General features: G+C 35.5%; 2 protein-coding genes across 4 annotated transcripts; both read left to right on the top strand.

Annotated features, from left to right (window-relative positions):
* Positions 1–4,879: 4,879 nt before the first annotated feature.
* Positions 4,880–8,314, top strand: LOC147557932 (non-specific phospholipase C1-like). The gene is made up of 3 exons (XM_086659496.1): positions 4,880–6,106; positions 6,722–6,898; positions 7,640–8,314. Exons 1-3 carry the CDS (start codon positions 5,002–5,004, stop codon positions 7,945–7,947), a joined length of 1,590 nt encoding a protein of 529 aa, XP_086515622.1. The 5' UTR covers positions 4,880–5,001; the 3' UTR covers positions 7,948–8,314.
* A 2,603-nt stretch (positions 8,315–10,917) lies between these two features.
* LOC147557931 (arginyl-tRNA--protein transferase 2-like) lies at positions 10,918–16,357 on the top strand. 3 transcript variants are annotated; one of them, XM_086659493.1, is made up of 8 exons: positions 10,918–11,100; positions 11,375–11,565; positions 11,658–11,801; positions 12,419–12,457; positions 13,216–13,366; positions 13,807–14,922; positions 15,297–15,615; positions 15,938–16,357. In XM_086659493.1, the coding sequence occupies exons 3-8, from the start codon at positions 11,666–11,668 to the stop codon at positions 16,055–16,057; spliced, it is 1,881 nt and encodes a 626-aa protein (XP_086515619.1). In that variant the 5' UTR covers positions 10,918–11,100; positions 11,375–11,565; positions 11,658–11,665; the 3' UTR covers positions 16,058–16,357. The 3 variants fall into 3 exon arrangements, with proteins under 3 accessions (XP_086515619.1, XP_086515621.1, XP_086515620.1); XM_086659495.1 differs by having other exon boundaries at positions 11,640–11,801; XM_086659494.1 differs by lacking the exon at positions 10,918–11,100 and having other exon boundaries at positions 11,145–11,565.
* The last annotated feature ends 288 nt before the right edge of the window (positions 16,358–16,645 follow it).

The following is a 16,645-nucleotide window of genomic DNA, read 5'->3' as shown; positions in this document are numbered from 1 at the left end:
CTTTCAACAAACTGTTGTCAATTCTTGAAAAACAGTATGTTCTAAGTTATGATGAAGTTTTTTCTATCTGTTCTGAATTCTGATGAAGCTTTTGTATATTTATATCCATTTTGATCTATGTTTGATGATGTTTTTTAAGTGTTTGATCTATTTTGGTATATATTTGATGTCTTCTCTATATGCTTGTGACATTTTGGTAAGTCAAGTTTATTTTTCAAACATTTGTTTGCTCGATACAAACAGTTGTTTGCTTAATTCAAAATTGATGTTTGCTCGATACGAGATATTCTTTGTACAATACAAACTGTTGGGCCAATGAGACAAGAATGAAAAGGGAAAACGAAAAAAAATAACAAATGCATCAATTTGTCCATGACAAACTTCAGTTTTATCAAATCAAACTTTAGTTTAGTAGACAAAAAGTGTTTTTATTGGCCACACTGATAGAAAATAAATTATTGTTTAACAAAAAATGTTTTGAAAAACAATCATTTTTAAGTTGAAAAACAATTTGGTCAAAAAAATCAATGAAAAATAACGATACAAAATACATTAGAAACAACAAAACCAGAAGAAATATTTTTGAAAATTTTTTTGTTGAAAAAACAATAAAAGAAAGGGTCCATGAGTTTTAAGTCCAAAATAAAGTTCAAAAAGGGTTTAAGGTCCAATCTTCTCAAAAAATGGGTTTTTAGTCCTTTTCCGTTTTGGAAGAAACATTGTTGATACATGATGTATTATGTATGACACATATAAAAAAATGAAATAAAATATGGAAAACATGAAATAAAGTATGAAACTTTAACAATAAATAACAGGTAATTTATGAAACAAAACAAGAATTTTTAAACAGAAAAATACTGTAACTTTGAAGTCTAGACATACTTTAACTAATTTGGACTAAATATCCATTATAATTATTATTTTGGCTTAAAATCCTATATTAATATTAGGGGGGACTAAATGTGTGTTTAGGGGTAGATTTTTGGACTAGGAACCCAAAAAACAGTTGAAATACGGTGAGAGCCGAAAAAAATGTAAAAATAACCAAAAAAACAATAGACAGTGAAATAGGAATAAGAAAAAAAAGACGAAGAAACAACTGAGAGGATCAAACTAATATTCTTACAAAATTTAGAGACAACATTTAATATGGTGTGGATATCTATTATATAAAACAGAAGGGAAAACGATGACTGGGACAAACATCCTTATTTAATTATGCATATTGTCTAGAAGCTCTTCTAAAAATTTAAAATATAGTCCTTCGTAGAAATAAAGTTACCTATTTAAAAAACAATAATCTTTTCCTTCTTAGAAATAAAATAACTAATTTAAGGAAAAAAAAAACAAAATAAATTTCAATCATAATCTATATAATAAAATAGAAGGGAAAACGATGACTGGGACAAACATCTTTTTTTAATAAAGGATATTGTCTAGAAGTCCTTCTCAAAATTTAAAATATAGTCATTCGTAGAAATAAAATTACCTATTTACAAAATAATAATCGTTTCCTTCTTAGAAATAAAAATCTTTTTTTAATAAAAGATATTGTCTAGAAGCCCTTCTCAAAATTTAAAACATAGTCCTTCGTAGAAATAAAGTTACCTATTTAAAAAATAATAATCCTTTCTTTCTCAGAAATAAAAATTCTAATTTAAGAAAAAAAGAAACAAAATAAATTTCAATGGTTAAAAAGAAATTAAAATATCTCTCTCAATAATATAATAACTAATTTAATAGAAAAGAAACAAAAAAATAATAACTAATAAAAAAATTTCTCTCTCAATAAAATATAACAATAAATTTCGTAACATTTGATTGATACAAGTGCCCGTGCCCTAGGGCACGGATTATACCCTATTCTATATAATAAAACAGAAGGGAAAACGCTGACTGGGACAAACATCTTTTTTTAATAAAGGATATTGTCTAGAAGCCCTTCTATTAATTTATGATATGGTCCTTCGTAGAGGTAAAGTTACCTATTTAAAAAATAATAATTCTTTCCTTCTTAGAAATAAAAATCTTTTTTTAATAAAAGATGTTGTCTAGAAGCCCTTCTCAAAATTTAAAACATATTCCTTCGTAGAAATAAAGTTACCTATTTACAAAATAATAATCCTTTCCTTCTTAGAAATAAAAATTCTAATTTAAGAAAAAAAGAAACAAAATAAATTTCAAGGGTTAAAAAAAGAAATTAAAATATCTCTCTCAATAAAATAATAACTAAATTAAGAGAAAAAGAAACAAAAAAATAATAACTAATAAAAATCTCTCTCTCTCAATAAAATATAACAATAAAATTCGTAACATTTGATTGATACAAGTGTCCGTGCCCTAGGGCACGGGATATACTCTAGTTGGAGTAAAACTAAGATATAAAATGTCATGTGTTTGTTTTGTTTTTGTCCTTTAGACAGTTTTACACTTTGTGGCTTAAACGATCATTAAGAAAATATACCAGGTTGATTTTTTAACATTGGGAATGTTTTTTTGGACCTAATCTTCCATCACCCCTAAATAAATTAATTAGCGGCTTTGGGGAATGAAGAAAAATCTCCGGGGCATAAGAACTTCAGTCAACAAAATTTGACCTATGAGTTATCTTTATTTTGGATTCAAAAATAAATCTTATTATTTTATAGCCCTCAATCTTCATCTTCTTCATGTCACCTTCACCCACATATTCCGGCCACCACCACATTATCCGGCCACCACCAATTTTTTCGTTGATTCTTTTTCTCTCTCCTCTCTCTTTCTCATCCTCTCCATCTCTTTCTCTCTAAGAACCCCAATACATCTCGGATCTGCTGGGGCTTATCTACCTCAACTCTGCTTCAACTAACTGAATTGAAGAAGAGGGAAAACCCAAGAAAAGCATAAGCAAATTTAGCCATGATAGTACGCAGCACATTAATTAAAACTAACAACACCATCTTCATCAGCTTCTCTCAACATCTCTGTTAATTTCTATAAGTTAATGTTTTACCCATTTTAGCCAAATGATTATGCTAATTGAGCAGCATCAATATACCCAGTTCCATCTTGATCTAAATACTTGTCATAGTTGTTATTGATTGATTTGAACTTCTTCATTCACATTGGGGCATAATTGCTTATATTAATCCATCAAATTCAACAGACATGTTGCCACTAACATCCGTATTTGATAATAAAACATGGATTCCATCACCTGTTGGTTTTAACCCTAATGATCTCAACAATGCTTCCAGGTCAAGTTGAGTTAGGCTTCCATCTGAATCCATATCGAATCTTGAGAATATATCTCTTACTTGTTGAAGTTGTTCTGATTAAAAACCTCCTCCCATGATTAATTAAGATAATATAGAATAGAGAAAGAAGAGGGAAATTTGATGAGGAAGGGTGAGAGAAGGAATTGGGGACGTTTTTCTTCTATCTATAAAGAGAGGCTAGGGTTTATTCTAAGAAGGATTGTGGTATAGGTTAGAGAGAAGAAGTGTGTCAGTGGAGCTTTATGGCTTTGAAATATAAGAGGGGGTTTAGAGGATGAAAATTCTTAAACGGTGGTAGGTGGGCGGAAATCAGTTATGGTGGTGGTGAATGGAATTTGTGGGTGGAAGGGTGAAATTGAAGATGATGTTTAAGGGCTAAAATACTAACATATTTAATTTTGGACTAAAAAAAGAATATGTCCACTAGGTCAAGATTGATTGAATAAGTCTTTATCCCTAAAGAAATTTTTTTATTCCCCAAAGAATCCACCTATCTTTACGCTCCTACATGTAATGAGAATTTTTCTTTTCGAAAAGCAAAATAATTTTATTTCATGTCATAATTTTTTAAAGTTTTTAATTAAAAATTTAAAACCACTCATTCCAACTATATCTCCTAAACATTTGTGGTAATTATCTGATTTCAAACAATAATGTTTAAGGTAGGAGAAAATATAGGTGCAAGAAAATGTTGAGTTGGTCAACACTCAGATTGATTGACCTGACAATAATTACACATCCTTCGTTTGAATATTTGATGAGTGGAAAAAGCACCAAAGATTGCTCTAAAATTATTAAGGGTTACTTTCCGAAAGACCCTTACTTTATGACCAGCTTCCCGCGTAACCCTCTATTTGATTAAAAATATCCAGATTGCTTCTTTTTTCAGTTACCGTTAAATGTCCGTTAACTAGTCATCACCTCTCTCTCTTCCATCTCATCACTTCTCTCTGCCCCCTCATCGTCTTCACCGACGTAGGTTGCCGACATACCAATTTTCCGGTCGGCGACCTTCAAACATAAAAAAATAAAAATCTCTCTCTTCTTCCTCTCCCTTCTTCTCGTGTTCTCCATCTCTTCCTTTCTCTCTTCTCCTCTCTCTAAACACTTCGGTGAAGGAGTTTCCCTTCGTCGGAGGTCTGCTTCACCGATCTAGAAGATCTGGTGAACCAGATGTAGGTTTGGTTCGAACAAACCTTCGAGTATGTCGAATCTGGTTCACCAGATCTAACTAGACCTCCGACGAAGGGAAACCCCTTCGCCGGAGTGTTTAAAAAGAGTGAGAGGGAGGAGAGAAAGGAAGAGAGGACGAACATGAGAGGAAGAAGAAGAGAGAGAATTATTATTATTTTTTTTATGTTTGAAGGACGTCGACAGAAAATTGGTCGGCCGGCGACCTTCGCCGGTGAAGACGATGAGGTGGCGAGAAGATAGGTGGCAAAGAGAGGTGATGAGATTGAGGTGATGACTAGTTAACGGACATTTAACGGTAACTGAAAAAGGGGGCCTTCTCGGTTTTTTGATAAAGTAGGGGGCTACGCTGGAAGCTGGTCATAAAGTTGGGGGCCTTTCGGAAAATAACCCAATTATAAATTACTTTGAAAAACCGGCACCTCCTTGTCGTTTACTTGACTGATAAAAACAGCAACAGTTTTGTTGAAACTATTTAGCTTCATCCGTGCTTTAATCAGTTTACTTGAAAAATAAGGAAAACCAGAATCTGGTTTCCCGGCTAACAGAAATGGTTTCCCGGCGGGATTTTATCCTCTTCTTCTTCCTTCATCTACTTGTTGTTACTCCATGTCAACCTTTCGAGTTCAATTTCCACAAGAAGGGAAAAATTGAAGGACCCATTAAAACCCTAGTTGTTATAGTCATGGAGAACAGATCTTTTGATCACGTTCTTGGTTGGTTAAAATCAACTCGGCCAGATATCGATGGTCTAACAGGTAAAGAATCAAACCGAGTTATTTCATCTGATCCAAACTCTGAAGAACACTTTGTCACTGATGATGCAGTTTTCATCGATTCCGATCCGGGTCACTCGTTTCAAGCGATTCGTGAACAAATTTTTGGTTCAAAAGATTGTTCTGCAAATCCAGCTCCAATGAATGGTTTTGTTCAACAAGCTATGAACATGACTGAGCCAAACATGGCTAGAACTGTGATGAGTGGGTTTAAGCCCGAGTTAGTACCGATTTACACAGCTTTAGCTAACGAGTTTGCTGTAATGGATCGGTGGTTTGCTTCAGTTCCTGCTTCAACTCAGCCTAACCGATTTTATGTTCATTCAGCTACTTCTCATGGCGCTACAAGTAACGTTAGAAAAGATTTGATTCATGGGTTTCCTCAGAAAACGATTTTTGACTCGTTAGATGAAAACGATTTGAGTTTTGGGATTTATTATCAAAATATTCCTGCTACTTTGTTCTTCAAGAGTTTGAGGAAACTTAAACATATAACCAAGTTTCATAAGTATGAATTGATGTTCAAATTACATGCTAAAATGGGTATTCTTCCAAATTATGTTGTGATTGAACAGAGATATTTTGAGAACAAATTGATTCCAGCAAATGATGATCATCCTTCTCATGATGTGGCTTTAGGGCAGAAATTTGTGAAAGAAGTTTATGAAACTTTAAGAGCTAGTCCTCAGTGGAAGGAGATGGCAATTTTGATTACTTATGATGAACATGGTGGGTTCTATGATCATGTACCCACACCAGTTTCTGGTGTTCCTAGTCCTGATGGGATAACTGGACCTGACCCGTTTTACTTCAAGTTTGATCGATTGGGTGTTCGAGTTCCGACCTTATTGATTTCTCCTTGGATTGAGAAAGGCACTGGTTAGTTTCTCTTTTCTCATGTTCTTGATCTTGAAGTTGTTTCTCATTCATGGTTATGTTAAATTAGTTCATTTGTAGGATTTTAATTTCTGAACTGATACTAAGAAACTAGATAATATGTGTACTTGCTTTAATTAGACTTTAAGCGAATCACAAAACACTGACCATTAGGTGAAGCTACTAATTACTAACTTGAGGGAATAGTAATCAAGGGTTTCAATTGTTGCTGCTATATATGGAAAACTTCCATTCGGCAACCTTTCAGGTGTTAAAGATTTTCCTTTGTGGTTATATTAGTTTATGGTTGTATGATTTTGTTGGATAGTTCAAATAGAAACTCGAATGAGCTTGATTGTGTCGGTAAAATCAAAACAGGTAAGTTTCCGATACTCGTAGATTCTACTGAAGCTATAAGAGGAGATAACATAATAGTTTGTAGTTGATCCTTAACTTATAATTGGCATCCATCATTGTATATGAGGCTTATGTTTTGGGTCCACTATTGCTACTTCAAACAATCTTTCAACCTTGTTAGAATCCATATCGTTATGACTTTCTTTTTGTTTTTGAAATCCTCTTGCTTAAGATAGGTGAATTCTTGATTGTTCGATGTAGTAATCCATGAGCCTGAAGGACCAACACCTCATTCGCAGTTTGAGCATTCTTCAGTTCCTGCTACAGTGAAGAAGCTTTTCAATCTGAAGTCAAACTTCCTCACAAATAGGGATGCATGGGCCGGGAGCTTTGATAAGTACCTAAAAATCCGTGACACTCCACGTGACGATTGCCCAGGTATAGATCCATGGTTCCATTAACTTATGAAATCCATATTATTTGTACTACTCACTCATGCTTGAAAAACAAAGAAGAAATTTTCAGTAAAAAATGGAAATAATGAATTAAAAATGCAGCCATTTATAAATGGATTCGCAAATCCCAACTCAGTTTGGGTGGAATATTCACTAAGGGCCACCATTCATAGGCTGTTTCGATTCTTTCAAACTGTAAAGTAACATCAAATTGCTTATTACAGGTTGAATTAAGGCTGTCAGGTCTTTTCTGATTCAGAAGTTAAGGCTACCAGGGGATCTAAAAAAGTCTTTTTTTAGAAATCGTACCAAGCCTCGAACCCATGACATATTGGAACTCCTTAAAAGGATCTAAAAACTCTTTCCTCTTGGGGGTGTTTTTTGTTTTCTTGCCACTAATAGTGATGGGGCGTTATGTTGTTCTTTATTCCAGCAAACCAACTAGCAGGAATGTGAGAGAATTCATAGTTGAGCTTTATTTTGTATTGAAAACTAATAAGCGGTTATGAGAATCCTCTCAGTTATTGCCACTTACCGAATGGGTTTCAATTCTAAAATTATGTCTCTACCCGTACCAATTTGTTAATCCCAAAGCTAAGAACAAATATCACTAAATGTGGGGAAACAACATGCCCATACTTTCATTTTCTTATCCATCAAACCTGATTTACAAGTTAATGGGCATATATTTGTTGATTGATTCCCACTTCTTTGTCTTGAGCAGAAACACTCCCACAAGTCACAAGATCACTGAGGCCATATGGACCTAGGGAAGACGTCAAACTCTCGGAATTCCAAGTAGAGATGATTCAGCTAGCATCGCAGCTGAATGGGGATCACGTACTTAATGCCTACCCAAATATGGGTCACCGCATGACCGTGGGTGAAGCCAATAGGTACGCAGAGGATGCAGTTGCTAGGTTCTTAGAAGCTGGAAAAGCTGCCTTAAGAGCAGGAGCTAACGAGTCTGCGCTTGTTACCATGAGACCTTCCTTAACAAGCCGTGGTTCTGCAGGAAGTTATGACTTATGATTGAAATATCTGCAGGTCAATTGTGCTCTTGCAATGTATAAATATCTGTCTATATATATATATATCTACGAAGGTAGCAAGTTCTCATCCAATGTCAGAGGGAAAAGAAGGCAGTCTTATTTGACACTGGGGCAAGCCAGCTGGAAGCCACATGTTCTGCTGCCATGTCGTCTGCTCCCCGATAACATGTTATCCGTCTATAGTAGGATTATGTTTACAATCTGTTGGAGTCAATAAACATAGCTACCTGTACCAAAAATTTGGAACTTGTGGGGGATTCCATCCCATCTTCTGGAATTGAGAAACATTTGATGGATACTTTAAAACCACTGATATGTTGTTATGTATTATAATATTTTGACTAGTAGCTTCAGGTCTTATGCTATATAGAATCCAACATATTGGGCTGATGATGTCAGTTGCTTGTGATACTTGTGCTTGAAACTTCTTTTTAGCAGGTTCAGAACTTCGGTTGGGTAGAGTATTCTGCGTTGATCGGTGGAACTTTCAGCAATGCTTTTGCGGTCTCTTTTGGGCAATAATCTTGTGAGTACCTCCTACGATGCTCTTGTGGAATCTCCTATTGGTGTATTTGCAGGCATTTTCAGTGAAAAGTATTGCCAAAAGTCACAATAGACCGAAATATGTGCAAAAACATTAGGAAGGTATGCAAGAGTCTTCGCGGAAATTGCCATAATAGCATCACAGTAAGTGCTGCAACAGCATCAGTATAAGTGGTCCAAAAGTGGAAGTGCATATTATATAATTGCCACAAACGGTGCAAAAACGGGTTGCTAAAAGTGCTACACAGAGGGCCAACAAAGTCCAGCACAATGTGGTGAAAAATAATGCGAATGAATCCATTATGTACTTACTGTGTTCTGCTTCCAGTCAGGAGAATTCCAGAATTCCGATACAGCTTGGAAGGCCCTCACCCTCCTAGTCGCCTTTTCCGCGACTAGTGAAACTGGGGCTGATGGGGGAGCATCTACTTGGGATCCCAATCCCATTCTCTAGTGGGAAAGGGCTCTCTATCCGAATCTCGTCTTTTGTCCTGACTGAATCTTGAATGCAATTTGGGTCTACAAACATGAGGCCAAAATGAAGCAAGTGAGATAAAAGTTGACCAACAAATTTGGTTTCTAACGCTCAAAGTCAATTTAGTAAGTTAGGTAATATTTAGGCTTAGTAGCAATATCATTTTCAATTTTGATGACTTTGAATTGGTCTTTTTTTTTTTTTTTTTTGTTAAGGAGACTTTGAATTGGTCATTTACATAAATAAAAGAATGAAATATGAGGTCTTTCAAGACTTCACATTTTATTATGGGTTTGGGTAATCTCCTATTTATGAAAACCAAGCTTAAGACTGAGTCTTCTGCTGTCTAGGTTCAACTTCTTAAATTAAAATACTTTCGTAATACCTTTCCTTTTAATCAGTAAAAATTCATCATTATTGAGTTCGGAAGAGTATCTCTAAATCCTTTCAATTCATTGACTATAATTCATTTGGGAGATTCACGATGGTCTCAATGTCAACATCTCGACAGATCCTTGGATTCTGGATATTGAATCATCACTCCCCAGTACAAAAACCTCTCATCAGACTAAAGTGTCTCAGTTTATTCTGACCAAAATTGCAATAGTCAAGTATTAAATGATAATCTCGGCGTATCCATTGTAAACTCCATTTTTTCATTTACTCTCGAGAAAAATGATCCAAAAAGATAAATTAGAATCTCACAAACAATGGTAAATTTTCAATTGACCCGTTTTACAATCAAATTCTTGAAGAAAAATTCAACTAGCAATGCTAAGGTAAAGTTGCACTTTATATGGCATTTTGACATGATCCCTAAGATTAAACTCCTTTTGTGAAAATGATGTTTAGGTGCTGCCAGTTCTTAACAATATTGCTCTTTTTATAGTTAAGTCAAAGTTATGCCAAATATGTCATATAGACATCGAAAAGATTGAGCATGCACTGTTACATTGTGATTACGCTAGACATATATTTTTTTTTTTTGACAAAGGATCAAGCGCTTTGACTTTGTCCCCCGGGATCAACCACAGGAATTGTCAGCGTGCCTCGACCCTTGACCTCTAAGGTGGAAGACTAAACCTCTAACCACTCCAACCAAGGGTTGTTGGCACGCTAGAAATATATGGTTTTATTTCAACGTACATTCTATAAATATTATATCCATCTCTGAATGGATAACCACATGGAAATCAACATGAAAGGATGAAAAGGATACATGAGTGCACATTTTTCCTATCCTTTGGATCATTTAGAAAACCCGATGCAAAGCTCAATTTCAGCATATCAAGATAGTTACTCAAACTACTTCTGAAATATTTTGAACTTTCTGAAATTACAAACTAATTCTCTTACACAACTCCACTATAGAAAACAATCAGCTCCTCAATTATCAGGTTATTAGATTCCACCACCTATTGAGAATTATAAAATTAGCGTAGATGTATCATTTCAGAAACAGACAAACACAATACGCATTGGAATGGTGATTCAGGATCGTGAATTCCGTATTGTTCATACTTCATACTCTGATCTACAAGTTTTTGAGCAAGAAATAGGGAAGATGGGGAAGCTAAAGATATCATGGAAGCTATGTAATGGGCATGACTCTTGACATCAACAAGCTAATAATAAAAGCAGACAACCAAAACACTATTTCACAACTTCAAAAGAGAAAATCCAATACGCCACACTATCATGTATAAAACATACGAAGAAATCATTTACAAGTCTGGCATTCTTTTACTACGATCAGAAGTATAATTGGTTAGTTCATAATCTAGCTAGATCTATTACTCTACTTATTCACTAAGGTTGTTCACTGACATAAGGGCGTTGACCGACGACCTCCTTCGGGGATCTTGATGCAAGAAAAGTAGAAAAGTTTCGTCTTAGCTAAAAGGGCCTAAAAGAATTAAAGTCTAGAAAACACAAATATTTTAGACTTTATTTTTTGTAGAAGAAAATATTTTAGACTTGGAGAAACAAAATATTTTAGACTTGTGAGAAACAAATAGATTGACTCCAATATAATTAGAGTATTAGACACTAGGTTAGGTAATATAAGACAAAAGTACCCATAGTTAATTAACTAATGCGTTAACAAGGTCAAGGGTATTTTCTTTATTTTAGTATTGTTAATATTTTGTCGGATCTTTAGGATCCTTTTGTCAGATCTTTAGGGTCTCTTTTCTCGGATCTTTAGGATCCCAATAGTGTCTGTGTCTAGTCCAATTTCTCCCCCTTTAGGAGGCATTTGCATTTACAGGTTTGTAAATAGCATGACGCATCCGACAGAGAGAAATAATTATTATTATCCTTGTATCATTGTGATTTTATCACTATTAATGGATATGTTTCCCTTGGATTCAAAAAAAACAAGGTCAAGGGTATTATCGTATTTCTAATTTATTCATAAAACAAATAAGACTATCTGTTTCTCTCGAGCCATTTCTACAAATTATTTTTCGTTCTTTTATACTAATTGGGTGTCTTTGTGTCAAAGCAACTGCGGTTTCAATCATCTTCAGTTTTATTCTAGAGAGAGAAAGTGTTCAATCGTAATAACTCGATTCGTAGGTAAATGAAGTAAATCTTGATTTGTATAACAAAAAAACCCTATTTATTTTTGTCAATTTAACTGAATTCTGTAGGGTTTTCCTCCTGTGAAGATTTGATAATGGCGGGGAAAATTGGTAACGAAGCAAGCAGTAGTAGCAACAACGATAGAGGTGAAAGTGTCGTTGTTGATGTCGGCCGACGTCGGAGTACTTGCGGTTATTGCAAATCCGGTGGACGTACCAGTATAACTCACGGTTAGAGTCATGTTTCTCTCACTAAATCTTCATTTCCTGTATTTCAAGTTTCTAATGATGAAATTAGGGTTCTGGGTTGACTTCTCTCTAATTGAATCGAAGTTGAATATTTTTTTTTCTTTTTATCTTTGCAAAAACATTTTGTATCACCTTGATTTGATGCTTTATTTGTAGTTGACTTAAAATTTTAGACGAGGATTAGGGCTAATGAATTCCCTTTCACTTATTTTTGCAATACTAGTTTCTGCTAAATCTGTGTGGATGGGATATGATAACTGAATTCATCTAGAAAACTCTTGGGGATCGGTAAAAATTTGTCATTGATCAATTTTATTTAGAATATCCGAGAATTATGCGTAACTACTATGGGTATTGAATTCCTTAATTACCAAGGCTTTTAGGTTCGCCGATCAATTTCAGGTGCACGTGCGGCACAAAAAGAACCTTTAGCTAGACCACTACATTGTGATTGATTGATTTGAGGAAATGACCTAAGTGTTAATGAACTAGTTGTGGCTTGTAGTGATGTGGTTTGATTTTATGCAGTTAAATATACATTATCTAATATCAAACTTATTTTTGGAACTCTGAATCGTTTTGCATGGTTTTTTTTGCAGGACTCTGGGCACATAGTATGACAGTTTATGATTACCAAGGTCTGTACTCTTGGTCATTTCACCTCTAAACGGCTACTTCTGCATGTGGTATATGACAATTTTTTTTGGAAGTAACTTGTGGCCCATTCTTAGAAAGTCATTGTCTCGTTTGAGAAAGTAGCGTTTTGAGGATATTTACTAGTGGTCATATTCCTTACTTAGACGAGCCTAAGAATTGAGACACCTTTTGTTTATTTTCACATGGAAAGGTGTATATCATGTTAATAGTCCCGCTTGTCAATTTGATAGTAGAACTTTCCGGATTAATGACCAGACACGATATATAGTGGCATACAGTTCCATTATATCTTACGAACAGCAGGCCTTAGATAATACTTTAAATTGTAGAATAAGCGAAGTACTAGCAGTTTCACATGGTGAAATAATGAGGTATATTGGGCCACTGGGCTGGGCACCTGCAGAGGAAGCTGTTAGCTAACTATCGTAGTATGATCTTTAGCTGAGGTCTGAAATAGATGCTGTTCTCTAAACTTTGAAAAAATCACCAAACAATGGTAGCTCGTGTTAGGGGTTTATCGGCGAAGTCATGGAAATACTTGAGGGTGGCAATGGTAAGTCACCATGACAGATATATTTTACTAGGGACACTGATATTTAAAAAAAGCATAATAATCTGTTTTTGTGACTGGTGTTCTCTTTATCTGCGACTCTGTATGTCATTCGGCAAACACGCACAAATGGTCTTATAATTCCTCCTCTTCTTGGTGTTTAAATTCTTCTCACACCCATGTTGGCAGATCTTCTTGACCGGGGTTGGAGGAGGTCTGGGTGTTTTCTTTACAAACCGGAGATGGATAAGACATGTTGTCCCTCTTATACCATTCGCCTAAATGCAGCTGATTTTGTAGCTTCCAAAGAGCAATCCCGAGTGTTTAGACGAATGGAAAGGTATCATTATTTCGTTTTGCCCCTACTTTTCTGGTGATATTCCTTTTCAAGTTCTTATGCTTCTCTACTGAGGATATTTTAAAGTAATGCAGACTTCTGAGAACCAAAAACTACTCTTACACAGGCTCTACCAAGGCACCACTGTTCCAAAAATTAAGTTTGGTTTGTTACGATAAAAACCATCCATATAATTGATCCTTTCTGTTGCTTTGGTACCCATTTTGATTCACCAAAATGAGTAGTACTCGCGATTTCATAATGCACAAATGTTGCCTCACAGGACAGGTCTTCGGGGGTTGTTTGATGAAACATGAAACTGCCCCTGCCCGTATCACACCTTGACCAAATATTCAGCCGGAGTATATTCTCAAGATAGACTGATTTTTGAAAAATAGTTCATATTCTAAAGTTCAACTGATAATAATCTTGCACTTTATTAGGTTTCTAGATGGCACATTAGATAGGAAGAAAGAAGACACGTTGATGGATGAATCAAATACCTCTGATTTTGCTGTCATTAAATCTTCCAATGATAATTGTGATCGGAACGAGGAAGAGCAATATTTGCAGCATTTATCAAGCCAAATTGACAATGTAGTACGTGCATGGGCTGGAAGTGAGGGTTTTCCTTTAGAAATCCAACTTCCAAAGGCTTCTCTCAAAAAGTTAACTCAAACGAAAAAGAAGCAAATTGGAGAATCTGAAGATCTCTTGTACTTCAGCAACATTTCTTTTCAGTTAGCTGCTACTTTAAGGCGGTTCAAAGGTGCAGAGAATGACACTTGCACCAATGGAGTAGAAAAATGTGATGTAAATCAAAATGGAAAATCTTTTGAGTTCTCACCAAAATATGTTGCAGAAAAGATAGCATCTAATTTGAATAAGTTGGGGGAACTTTCCGGTCTATCAACTAGAGCTTGTAATGGGCACCTAAACTTCTACTCTGCTACAAGAGAAGTTCAATTTAGAGAAAGGCTTGAATCAACAAATGCATCTAAGAACTTACGTAGAGCCACTGGAGTTGAGCAGTCTCCCATGGTAAGAAAAAGCAACTTTCAACAGGAAACAAAACGGAGGCTTGAGATTCGTTTGAAGAGGTCAAGTTTTGATCCAGAAGAATTTTCTTTGTATAAAAAATATCAGATTAATGTGCACAATGATGCACCAAATGAAGTTGTGGAGGGCTCGTATAGAAGATTTTTGGTCGATACTCCATTGATATTTGTTCCACCATCTGGTGATGGTTCAGTTCCACCATGTGGATTTGGCTCTTTTCATCAGCAATATTTAGTTGATGGGAGGCTTGTTGCTGTTGGGGTGGTGGATATACTTCCGAGGTGTTTATCAAGTAAATATTTGTTTTGGGACCCTGACTTTGCTTTTCTCTCGCTAGGTAAGTACTCCGCACTCCAAGAGATAAGGTGGGTGAAAGAGACTCAGGCCGTCTGCCCTGGTCTTCAACACTATTATCTTGGCTATTATATTCACTCTTGCAACAAGATGAGATACAAAGCATCTTACCACCCATCTGAGTTGCTATGTCCTCTTCGCTATCAGTAAGTTCCTTTTCTTTTATAGCCAATTACAGTTTTCCTGAAATAGATCTGAAGTTCTTCTATTATTTGCTGGTGAAGTAATTGTGAAAAGTACACCTTTCTAGTTGCTTATTTGCATGCGTTAGGGTTATCATTTCTGCATTTGTTAAAAAGCATGTAACATGTTACCATTGAGGAATGTTGCTTATGCACACTATGTACTTCATGAATTGGAAATAGCAGCCGTGCTATGTGTTATCCGGCTTGGTGGAATTTAAGTTCAAATTCAGCACCCCTGGATACTCCCAGCTAATTAAGTTATGAAGTTCTTTCTCAATGACATGAGACTCTGTATTGATTTTCGTCTGAGAAAAAAAGTGAAATGTACTCTGCAGGTGGATCCCATTTTCTATTGCCAGGCCTTTGCTTGATAAAAAACCATACGTTATTTTATCTGATTTTGCAACTCTGCAAAATGGCGAGTCAGTGCAAGATCCTGTTGAATCTCCAACTCAAAAACCTAGTCAAGAAGATTCAGTTGGAATTCTCAGTGATGATGATGATGATGACGAAGATGATGAAGAAATGATGGAGCCTGATTATGAAGGCTCTGATGTTGACGACACAGATCCTGAAACTAGCACGTTAGTGGACGAGGATGGCAATGTTGATAATGTTCTAATTGGCTTGAAGAACTCCCATTTAAGATTCAAGGTATGCTTGTTATCTTACAGCGAAGTTGCATTGATTATCTTTCTCTCTCTCGTTGGATGATCAGTTGTGGTTCAGTTCAAACTTCCAACTCCCAACCCTAAAACTACTTAGTATTTTCCCTTCCATGCATTAGCGACGTCGTTATTATTTTATATTAAGTACTTCGTAGATTCAATTGTTCAACCCACAGATTATACCATAGGTGTAGTATTTCCTTGTTTTTCCAGTTGACCAAATTGTTATACAAAAAGGAAACTGAAAAAAGGAAAATCGTATCAAATCTCCAGTTGACTTGTTTTTTTATCTTTTTGTTTGATTGAAGGATCTGAGACGAGCGTTTGATTCCAGTACGGAAAAGCATTACATGGAAATTCAGTTAAGTAAATACACGAAGGCAGTTGGTCGAGGACTATCTGAGCGCATGGTATACTCACTTGGTTAAGCGGTAGCTGGAGGCGCAAATGAAGTAGATTCATGTTTCGGCCGAAAGTTGGAAGGCGGTTTTGTATATTGTGATGAAACTGAAGTTGTATTTTCTGAAGCACAAACCAGAAAAAAGAGGAACTGAAGATAAGCTTGTCTCTTCTCTTAGGAATTGTTTTATTTGAGTGAGAGGTTCTGTTTTGATGACCCCTTTATCTTTTTTTGAAGTTTTTCTGACTTAAACTAAATTAAATTCACATTTTGTTTTCTGAACTGATAGTGTGATAAATCATATAGAACTTTACAGCTGATCTGTAAATCTTTCTGTGTTGGCTACTGATGAGTCTACTTGGTTGAATACTTGAATGTGTGATACTCTCTCATATATATAATCACACTTAATTTCCTGAAAAGTCTAACAAACCTACTAGGAAGGGGCTAAAGCTCCCCCTGTAGGCCCTATTAGAGCATCTCCAATGCAACACTCAATCTTAGAAACTCCGAGTGCCATGTAGGGTTTTTAGAGTTTTTTCTTAAAAATCATCTCCAATGCAACACTCAATCTTAGAAACTCCGAGTGCCATGTAGGATTTTTAGAGTTTTTTCT

Source organism: Eschscholzia californica, unplaced genomic scaffold (assembly GCF_041429995.1).
Source record: "Eschscholzia californica isolate CP2 unplaced genomic scaffold, dmEscCali1.0.p SCAF_2, whole genome shotgun sequence".
NCBI lineage: Eukaryota > Viridiplantae > Streptophyta > Magnoliopsida > Ranunculales > Papaveraceae > Eschscholzia > Eschscholzia californica.
The sequence above is the reverse complement of the archived record's forward strand: the minus strand, read 5'-3'. Positions and strand labels throughout refer to the sequence as shown.

Coding starts and splice junctions, on each gene's coding strand:
- LOC147557931 (XM_086659493.1), top strand. CDS start 11,666: ATGGCGGGGAAAATTGGTAACGAAGCAAGCAGTAGTAGCAACAACGAT. Junction 14,923..15,296: donor CTATGTCCTCTTCGCTATCA/GTAAGTTCCTTT, acceptor TGTACTCTGCAG/GTGGATCCCATTTTCTATTG. Junction 15,616..15,937: donor ACTCCCATTTAAGATTCAAG/GTATGCTTGTTA, acceptor GTTTGATTGAAG/GATCTGAGACGAGCGTTTGA.
- LOC147557932 (XM_086659496.1), top strand. CDS start 5,002: ATGGTTTCCCGGCGGGATTTTATCCTCTTCTTCTTCCTTCATCTACTT. Junction 6,107..6,721: donor TTGGATTGAGAAAGGCACTG/GTTAGTTTCTCT, acceptor TGTTCGATGTAG/TAATCCATGAGCCTGAAGGA. Junction 6,899..7,639: donor TCCACGTGACGATTGCCCAG/GTATAGATCCAT, acceptor TGTCTTGAGCAG/AAACACTCCCACAAGTCACA.